Source organism: Mustelus asterias, unplaced genomic scaffold (assembly GCF_964213995.1).
Source record: "Mustelus asterias unplaced genomic scaffold, sMusAst1.hap1.1 HAP1_SCAFFOLD_3597, whole genome shotgun sequence".
Classification (NCBI taxonomy): Eukaryota; Metazoa; Chordata; class Chondrichthyes; order Carcharhiniformes; family Triakidae; genus Mustelus; species Mustelus asterias.
In genome coordinates, this window is record NW_027593542.1 from 19,539 (window position 1) to 30,546 (window position 11,008).

Below are 11,008 nucleotides of genomic sequence, written 5' to 3' on the forward strand. Positions count from 1 at the left end.
CTCACCAAGGCCCTGTACTGCTGCAGTAAGCCATCCTTGCTCCTGTACTAAAGTCCTCTTGCAATCAAGGCCAACGTACCACTGGCCTTCCTAACTGCTTATTGCTCTAGAGTGATGCCATAAAACCACAGGAGGAGTAGATTAGGCCATTCAGCCCATCAAGTCTTTCTTTTATTCATTCGTGGGGCATGGGTGTCTCTGGCTGGCCAGCATTTATTGCCCATCCCTAGTTGCCCTTGAAAAGGTGGTGGTGAGCTGCCTTCTTGAATTGCTGCAGTTCGTGTGCGGTGGGTTGACCCACAATGCCGTTAGGGAAGAAATTCCAGGATTTTGACCCAGCGACTGCGAAGGAATGCGGATACATTTCCAAGTCAGGATGGTGAGTGACTTGGAGGGGAACTTGCTGGTGGTGGTGTTCCCATTTATCTGCTGTCCTTGTCCTTCTAGATGGAAGTGGTCATGGATTTGGAAGGTGCTGTCTAAGGATCTTTGGTGAATTGCTGCAGTGCATCTTGTAGATAGTACACATTGCTGCTACTGAGCATCGGTGGTGGAGGGAGTGGATGTTTGTGGATGGGGTGCCAATCAAGCGGGCTGCTTTGTCCTGGGTGGTGTCAAGCTTCTTAATTGTTGTTGAAGCTGCACCCATCCAGGTAAGTGGGGAGTGTTCCATTACACTCCTGACTTGTGCCTTGTAGATGGTGGACAGGCTTTGGGGAGTCAGGAGGTGAGTTACTCACCACAGGATTCCTAGCCTCTGACCTGCTCTTGTAGTCACTGTGTTTATCTGGTGAGTCCAGTTGAGTTTCTGGTCAATGGAAACCCCAAGAATGTTGACAGTGGGGGATTCAGTGATAGTAACACCATTGCTCTGCCATTTAATGAGATCATGACTGATCTGATCTGATAATCCACAACTGCACTTCCCTGCTTTATCCCCATAACCTTCGAAAGGATATATTGGCCTTGGAGGGAGTGCAGAGAAGGTTCACCAGGTTGATACCGGAGATGAGGGGTGTTGATTATGAGGAGAGATTAAACAGATTGGGTCTGTACTCGTTGGAGTTTAGAAGGATGAGGGGTGATCTTATAGAGAGATATAAAATAATGAAGGGGCTGGATAGGGTAGAGGTGGAGAGATTCTTTCCACTTAGAAGGGAAACCAGAACTAGAGGGCACAGCCTCAAAATAAGGGGGGGCCGGTTCAGAACAGAGTTGAGGGGGAACTTCTTCTCTCAGAGGGTAGTGAATCTCTGGAATTCTCTGCCCATTGAAGTGGTGGAGGCTTCCTCGTTGAATATGTTTAAATCACGGGTAGATAGTTTTCTGATCGATAAGGGAATTAGGGGATATGGGGAGCAGGCGGGTAAGTGGAACTGATTCGCTTCAGATCAGCCATGATCTTGTTGAATGGCGGGGCAGGCTCGAGGGGCTAGATGGCCTACTCCTGCTCCTATTTCTTATGTTCTTATGATTCCCTTTCCGATCAAAACTCTGTTTATCTCAGCCGTCAACAAACCTATCAACCCAGCCTCTACAGCCCTCTGCGGTAAAGAATTCCACACATTCACTACCCTCAGAAAAATAACTCCTCCTCATCTCTGTCTTCAATTGGCAACCTCCTTACTCTGAGATTATGCTCTCTGGTTGTGGACTCTCCCACAATGCGAAAACCTCTCAGTCAAATGGGATGAAGGAGTACAATATAAAGGGAAAGACTCTTAGTACTGTAGAGGATCAAAAGGACCTTGGGGTCCGGGTCCATAGGACTCTGCCCTAGGCTGCTGCGGGGGACAAGGGAGGAGACTGCAGGGGCTCTGACCCACATTTCCTCTCATCCTACGTCTCTCCAAGGAGAAAAGACCGAGCTCCCTCAGCCTATCCTCATAAGGCATGCCACTCAATCCAGGCACCATCCTTGTAAATCGCCTCTGCACCCTTTCAATCTTTTCCACATCCTTCCTGTAATGAGGTGATCAGAACTGAGCACAGTACTCCAGGTGGGGTCTGACGAGGGTCTTATACAGCTGCATCATTATCCCCGGACTCCTAAACTCAATCCCTCGATTGATAAAGGCCAGCACACCATACGCCTTCTTAACCACCTCCTCCACCTGCGGGGCCGATTTTAGAGTCCTATGGACCCGGACTCCAAGGTCCTCAAGGAGGGGAATTATGCTTAGAACCCAAGGGAATAGGGGAGATCCTAAATGAATACTTCACTTCGGTATTCACGAAGGAGAGTGACGTGTTAACCGGGAGTGTCTCGGAGAGAGATGTTGACCCGTTTGAGAAAATCTCCATTACAAGGGAGGAAGTGTTAGGTTTTTTAGGGAACATTAAAACTTACAAATCCCCAGGGCCTGATGGCATCTATCCTAGACTGCTCAGGGAGACGAGAGGTGAAATTTCTGGGCCTCTGACGGAAATCTTTGTCGCTTCATTGGACACAGGTGAGGTCCCTGAGGATTGGAGGATAGCGAATGTGGTCCCGTTGTTTAAGAAGGGTAGCAGGGATAACCCAGGAAATTATAGGCCGGTGAGCTTGATGTCCGTGGTAGGGAAGTTGTTGGAGAGGATTCTTAGAGACAGGATGTATGTGCATTTAGAACGGAACAATCTCATTAGTGACAGACAGCATGGTTTTGTAAGAGGGAGGTCGTGCCTTACAAATTTGGTGGAGTTTTTTGAGGAAGTGACAAAAACGGTTGACGAAGGAAGGGCCGTGGATGTCGTCGATATGGATTTCAGTAAGGCATTTGACAAAGTCCCACATGGCAGGTTGGTTAAGAAGGTTAAGGCTCATGGGATACAAGGAGAAGTGGCTAGATGGGTGGAGAACTGGCTTGGCCACAGGAGACAGAGGGTAGTGGTCGAAGGGTCTATTTCCAGCTGGGTGTCTTTGACTAGTGGTGTTCCGCAGGGCTCTGTACTGGGACCTCTGCTATTTGTGATATATATAAATGATTTGGAAGAAGGTGTAACTGGTGTAATCAGCAAGTTTGCGGACAACACGAAGATGGCTGGACTTGCGGATTTGTCGGGCAATACAGCAGGATATAGATAGGCTGGAAAATTGGGCGGAGAGGTGGCAGATGGAATTTAATCCAGATAAATGCGAAGTGATGCATTTTGGAAGAAATAATGTAGGGAGGAGCTATACAATAAATGGCAGAGCCATCAAGAGTATAGAAACACAGAGGGACCTAGGTGTGCAAGTCCACAAATCCTTGAAGGTGGCAACACAGGTGGAGAAGGTGGTGAAGAAGGCATATGGTATGCTTGCCTTTATAGGACGGGGTATAGAGTATAAAAGCTGGAGTCTGATGATGCAGCTGTTTAGAACGCTGGTTAGGCCACATTTGGAATACTGCGTCCAGTTCTGGTCGCCGCACTACCAGAAGGACGTGGAGGCGTTAGAGAGAGTGCAGAGAAGGTTTACCAGGATGTTGCCTAGTATGGAGGGTCTTAGCTATGAGGAGAGATTGGGTAAACTGGGGTTGTTCTCCCTGGAAAGACGGAGAATGAGGGGAGATCTAATAGAGGTGTACCAGATTATGAAGGGGATAGATAGGGTGAACGGTGGGAAGCTTTTTCCCAGATCAGAAGTGACGATCACAAGGGGCCACGGGCTCAAGGTGAGAGGGGTGAAGTATAACTCAGATATTAGAGGGATGTTTTTTACACAGAGGGTGGTGGGGGCCTGGAATGCGCTGCCAAGTAGGGTGGTGGAGGCAGGCACGCTGACATCGTTTAAGACTTACCTGGATAGTCACATGAGCAGCCTGGGAATGGAGGGATACAAACGATTGGTCTAGTTGGACCAAGGAGCGGCACAGGCTTTGAGGGCCGAAGGGCTTGTTTCCTGTGCTGTACTGTTCTTTGTTCTTTGTCCTTCTGATCCTCTACAGTACTAAGAGTCTTTCCCTTTATATTGTACTCCTTCATCTCATTTGACCTGCCAAAATGGACCACTACACATTTATCCGGGTTGAAGTCCATCTGCCACTTCTCCGCCCAGTCTTGCATCCTATCTATGTCCCTCTGTAACTTCTGACATCCCTCCAGACTATCCACAACCCCACCAACCTTCGTGTCGTCGGCAAACTTACCAACCTATCCCTCCACTTCCTCATCCAGGTCATTTATGAAAATGACAAACAGCAAGGGTCCCAGAACAGATCCCTGGGGCACACCACTGGTGACCGACCTCCATTTAGAAAAAGACCCATCTATACACACACTCTGCCTCCTTTGGGCAAGCCAGTTCTGGATCCACAGGGCAGCAGCACCTTGGATCCAATGCCCTCTCACTTTTTCTAGAAGCCTTGCATGGGAGACCTTATCGAACGTCTTGCTAAAATCCATATAAACCACATCTACCGCTTTCCTTTTGTCAATGTGTTTAGTCACATTTTCAAAGAACTTCACCAGGCTCGTAAGGCACGATCTGCCTTTGACAAAGCCGTGCTGAGTATTCTTGAGCATACCAAACCTCTCTAAATGCTCATATCTTCTGTCCCTCAGGATCTTCTCCATCAGCTTACCAACCACTGAGGTTAGACTCACCGGTCGGTAATTTCCTGGGCTATCCCTATTCCCCTTCTTGAAAATAGGAACCACATCCACAATCCTCCAGTCCTCCGGCACCTCTCCCGTCTCCATCGACGCACAAAGATCATCGCCAGAGGCTCTGCAATCTCTTCCCTCGCCTCCCACAGTAACCTTTGGAACTTTGGAAGGAGTAATTTGATAAGAAAGTACTCGATGAATGGTAGGACACTCGGAAGTTCTGTGGAACAAAGGGACCTTGGCGTGTTTGTCCACAGATCTCTGAAAGCGGAAGGGCATGTTAGTAGGGTGGTGAAAAAGGCGTATGGGACACTTAGTTCTGTTCCCCTTAGTTGAAGGGTCAGTGACAAGGGGACAGAGGTTCAAGGTGTGGAGCAGGAGGTTTAGGGGAGAATGTGAGGAAAACCTTTTTTACCCAGAGGATGGTGACAGTCTGGAATGCGCTGCCTGGGAGGGGGGTGGAGGTGGGTTGCCTCACATCCTTTCAAAAGTACCTGGATGAGCACTTGGCCCATCATAACATTCAGGGCTATGGACCAAGTGCTGGCAATGGGATTAACATAGAACATAGAAAGCCACAGCACAAACAGGCCCTTCGGCCCACAAGTTGCGCCGATCACATCCCCACCTCTAGGCCTATCTATAGCCCTCAATCCCATTAAATCCCATGTACTCATCCAGAAGTCTCTTAAAAGACCCCAACGAGTTTGCCTCCACCACCACCGACGTCAGCCGATTCCACTCACCCACCACCCTCTGAGTGAAAAACTTACCCCTGACATCTCCTCTGTACCTACCCCCCAGCACCTTAAACCTGTGTCCTCTCATAGCAACCATTTCAGCCCTTGGAAATAGCCTCTGAGAGTCTACCCTATCCAGACCTCTCAACATCTTGTAAACCTCTATCAGGTCACCTCTCATCCTTCGTCTCTCCAGGGAGAAGAGACCAAGCTCCCTCAACCTATCCTCATAAGGCATGCCCCCCAATCCAGGCAACATCCTTGTAAATCTCCTCTGCACCCTTTCAATGGCTTCAACATCTTTCCTGTAATGAGGTGACCAGAACTGCGCGCAGTACTCCAAGTGGGGTCTAACCAGGGTCCTATAAAGCTGCAGCATTATCTCCCGACTCCTAAACTCAATCCCTCGATTAATGAAGGCCAGTACGCCGTACGCCTTCTTGACCGCATCCTCCACCTGCGAGGCCGATTTAAGAGTCCTATGGACCCGGAGCCCAAGGTCCTTCTGATCCTCTACACTGCTAAGAATGGTACCCTTCATATTATACTGCTGCTTCATCCCATTGGATCTGCCAAAATGGATCACCACACACTTATCCGGGTTGAAGTCCATCTGCCACTTCTCCGCCCAGTCTTGCATTCTATCTATGTCTCGCTGCAACGTGAAGGAGATAGAATTATGATCGCTATCCCCAAGATGCTCACCCACCGAGAGATCCTCCACCTGTCCAGGTTCATTAGCCAGCACCAGATCAAGTACAGCCTCTCCTCTAGTAGGCTTATCCACATACTGTGTCAGGAAACTCTCCTGGACACACCTAACAAACTCCTCTCCATCCAAACCCCTAGCCCTAGGGATATTCCAATCTATGTTTGGGAAATTAAAATCTCCCATCACGACAACTCTGTTATTCCTACATCTCTCCAGGATCTGTTTCCCCATCTGCTCCTCAACATCTCTGTTACTATTGGGCGGCCTATAGAAAACACCCAGCAACGTTACCGACCCCTTCCTGTTCCTAACCTCCACCCACAGAGACTCCGTAGTCAATCCCTCCACGGCGTCCACCTTCTCTACAGCCGTGACACTATCCCTGATCAGCAGTGCCACACCCCCCCCTCTCTTGCCTCCCTCCCTGTCCTTCCTGAAACATCTAAAACCCGGTACCTGAAGCACCCAGTCCTGTCCCTGAGACATCCAAGTCTCCGTAATGGCCACCACATCACAATTCGAAGCAGCAATCCACGCTCTAAGCTCATCCACTTTATTCACTACACTCCTGGCATTAAAATAGACACATCTCAGACCTTCAGCCTGAGCACTTCCCTTCTCTATCACTCGTCTAACCTCCCTCTTACCCTGTTTACATTCCTTATCTATTTGCGAGCTAACCTCCTCGCTCTCAGTCCCCTCATTTCGATTCCCTCCCCCCAACCTTTCTAGTTTAAAGTCTCTCCAGTAGCCTTAGCCAACCTTCCCGCCAGGATATTGGTCCCCCTGGGATTCAAGTGCCACCCGTCTTTTTTAAACAGGTCACACCTGCCCCTAAAGAGGTCCCAATGATCCAAGTACCCAAATCCTTGTCCCTTGCTCCAGTCCCTCAGCCACGCATTCATTCTCCACCGATTCCTGTTCTCACTCTCCCGCGGCACAGGCAGCAATCCCGAGATTACTACCTTTGCATTCCTCTTTCTCAGCTGTCTACCTAACTCCCTATATTCTCTTTTCATGACCCCATCCCTCTTCCTACCTATGTCAGCAGTACCTATATGCATCACGACCTTCGGCTCCTCTCCCTCCCCCTTCAGGATTTCTGGGACTCGACCAGAGACATCCCGGACCCCTGCACCAGGGAGGCAAACCACCATCCGAGAGTCCCGTCTGTGTCCGCAAAAACGCCTATCTGACCCCCTCACCATAGAGTCCCCAATTAGCACTACCCTCCTTTCCTTACCCTTTTGCACTACTGGGCCAGGCTCAGCTCCAGAGACACTGCCACCGCTGCTTCCCCCAGGTGGGCTGTCCACCCCAGTAGTACTCAGACAGGAGTACCTATTATTAAGGGGCACATCCACCGGGGTGCTCACCATCAACCGAGCTTTCTCCTTCCTCACTGTTACCCAGTTACCCTCCTCCCGTGGTCCCGGTGTGACCACCTGCCGATAGCTCCTGTCAATGACCTCCTCACTATCCCTAACCCGGCGAAGGTCCTCGAGCTGCAATTCCAGTTCCCTAACATGGTCCCTTAGGAACCGCAGCTCAACACACCCAGCACAGATATGGTCATCCGGGAGGCTAGGAGCCTCCAGGACCTCCCACATCCTACATTGGGAACAACATACTGGCCTCACACTCATAATTGCCCCTTTAAACACACAGGGAAAAAAAAAAAGTGAATGAAAATTTTAAACTTACCTTTCCTCCTCCTGTTTTCTCCAAAGCCCTGCTCTCACTGGGTCTTTTTTTTTAGGTTAGAGGAGGAGGGAGGGTGGGATACTCTACAAGTGTAGAGTATCGGGGTTCCTCTCTGTTCCAATTTATTGGGGAAAAAAAAAATCTCTCTCTCCCAGACCTCCCTGCGCGACCACTTCCGGGTTTAGATATTTTTTAAGAAAAAACTCGCGAAAAAGTAAGTTAAAAAATAACAGCGCTTACCCGCAGCACTCCTCTCGCGAATCTCTCCCTCTCTGCTGCACTTCCAAGAAGCAATGAGGATTAGGTGGGAGTTCAGGTGTTTCTAATGTGTCGGTGTGGACTCGATGGGCTGAAGGGCCTCTGGGCAGTATGGTGGCACAATGGTTAGCTCTGCTGCCTCACAGCGCCAGGGACCCCAGTTCGATTCCCGGCTCGGGTCACTGTCTGTGCAGAATCTGCACATTCTCCCCGTGTCTGCGTGGGTTTCCTTCGGGTGCTCCGGTTTCCTCCCACAGTCCAATAATGTGCGGGCTAGGTGGATTGGCCATGCTAAATTGCCTCTTAGTGTCAGGGGGACTAGCTAGGGTAAATGTATGGGATTATGGGGTTAGGGCCTGGGTGGGATTGTGGTCGGTGCAGACTTGATCAGCTGAATGGCTTTCTTCTGCACTGTATGATCCTATGAATAGGCTTGAGAGGCTGAATGGCCACCTCCTGTTCCTATGTAACAGGCTCGAAGGGCTGAATGGCCTCCTCCTGTTCCTGTGTAACAGGCTCAAGGGGCTGAATGGCCTCCTCCTGTTCCTGTGTAACAGGCTCGAGGGGCTGAATGGCCTCCTCCTGTTCCTATGTAACAGGCTCAAGGGGCTGAATGGCCACCTCCTGTTCCTGTGTAACAGGCTCGAAGGGCTGAATGGCCACCTCCTGTTCCTGTGTAACAGGCTCAAGGGGCTGAATGGCCTCCTCCTGTTCCTGTGGGTCTTTGTTTCCTCTTCTGTGCCAAATACAAGATGATTTTTTTGAATGAAGTGCCTTTGTGAGGGATCCGTGGAAGTGAGTAAGAATTAGTTTCCTGTGAAAACCGATGGCTTCTAATTATACTCTGGCACACGATTCCAAAGCCGGAGCAATCCCAATGATTCAGAGTTCCAGGAAGGATATGAATACAAACAATTCCAGAGCCTGGCTTTATGTCCACAAGGACAACTATGGATCTATTGTCAAATAGAACTGGGGGAGGGGAGAAGCATAAAGACTGGGTGGGTGAGGGGTGAAAGGTTAAAGTGAGGAATGTGAGGTGTAGGATGAAAGGTGAGAGGTGAATGGTAAGGGATGTAGGTAAGGGATGTAGGTAAAGGGTGTGGGGTTCGGGGTGAAAGGTAACGGGTGTGGGTAACAGGTGTGGGGTGAAAGGTAAAGGGGTGTGTGGGTAAGGGGTGAGGGGTGAAAGGTAACGGGTGTGGGTAAGGGGTGACGGGTGAAAGATAAGGGGTGAGGGGTGAAAGGTAAGGATGTGTGTAACGGGTGTGAGGAATCGGGTGATTCTGAGCTCTCCCCTCTCACTTCCTCACTCACCTGTAGACATTGAGCTAACTTTTCAGGAGGTGTTTTTGAGGAAAGCAGTTGGGACTGGAGGGGTTAAATTGCCTGTGATGGGAGGTGGCAGGGAGGGGGTTGAATCAGCTCTGATTGGTTACACTGACTATCTGAGTGAATGGAGCCCAGTAAGAACGGTGAAGAGGCTCTTTATACACTTGTTCCCAGAGAGGGAGGGAGGGAGCGCGAGAGAGCCAGCAAACGAGTTCCACTCTGCAGACGCCAGCTCTTTGCAAAGCTCTCTGGCACGCTGTTCAAACAGAGGCACACCCTGCACTCTGCCAGGGACAACTTTTAAATCACTTCATTGAAGAGATCAGAAGATTATTGCTGCGACAGGAGATTTAGCTAAAGTGACCTGATTAATAAACTCATTCTAACCCAGGCACATAGACTGCAGGGGAAACAAAACCTTACGTCCCAACAATCCCCTGTTCTCTCTCTGTCCCTCTCTCTCTCCATCTCTCTCTCCCTCTCTCCGTCTCTCTCTCTCTCTCTCTCGCTCCCTCCCTCTCTCTCTCTCTCCCTCTCTCCGTCTCGCTCTCTCTCTCTCCTCTCCCTCTCTCTCTCCCTCTCTCTCTCCTCCCTCTCCTCTCTCCCTCCCCCCCCCCCCCCTCTCTCTCTCTCTCTCTCTCTCTCCCTCCCTCCCTCTCTCTCGCTCCCTCTCTTTCTGGGGAATGCTGATTTTTAATACAGTCCTCGCCTTTCCCAGTTCTCCAAGTCGCTGACGATCTGACATTCTTTGCAGGTTTTTTTGAAGGAAGCTTTGGAACAGAAGTTGGAGAGGGATCGAGCGGAGGAGCTGCAGGGAGCTGCCACGGTCCTGCAAGCTCATATCCTGGGCTATCGAGCGAGGTGAGTGCAATGTCCTCCTGTCCGGACCAATCACAATCCAGAGACAGCACACACACTCACACGCACACTCACACACTCTCTCTCTCTTCTCTCTCTCTCTCACTCACTCACTCACTCACTCACTCACTCACTCACTCAAAGAACAAAGAAAATTACAGCACAGGAACAGGCCCTTCGGCCCTCCAAGCCTGCACCGACCATGCTGCCCGACTTAACTAAAACCCCCTACCCTTCCAGGGACCATATCCCGCCATTCCCATCCTACTAATGTATTTGTCCAGACGCCCCTTAAAAGTCACGACCGTATCTGCTTCCACTACCTCCCCCGGCAGTGAATTCCAGGCACCCACCACCCTCTGTGTAAACAATTTGCCTCGTACATCTCCTTTAAATCTTGCCCCTCGCACCTTAAACCTGTGCCCCCTAGTAATTGACACACACACACTCACACGCACACACACTCACACACACACACACACACACTCACACACACACACACACACACACACACACACACACACACACACACACACACACACACACTCACTCACACACACACACACACACACACACACACACACACACACACACACTCACACACACACTCACACACACACACACACACACACACACACACACACACACACACACTCACACACACACACTCACACACACACACACACACACACACACACACACACACTCACACACACACACACACACACACACACCCACACACACACACACACACACACACACTCACACACACACACTCACACACACACACACACACACACACACACACACACACACACACACACACTCACAC

The 11,008-nt window shown here is 50.1% G+C and overlaps 1 protein-coding gene across 1 annotated transcript in view; it reads left to right on the forward strand.

The window, feature by feature from the left end:
• LOC144490681 (unconventional myosin-X-like) overlaps positions 1–10,179 on the forward strand; it is a gene marked incomplete at both ends in the record, with an annotated part of 28,163 nt that extends 17,984 nt beyond the window's left edge. The window contains one exon of the mRNA XM_078208381.1: positions 10,073–10,179. Coding sequence (XP_078064507.1) covers positions 10,073–10,179 — 107 coding nt within the window. The remainder of the gene's footprint in view (positions 1–10,072) is intronic.
• Between the last annotated feature and the right edge of the window lie 829 nt (positions 10,180–11,008).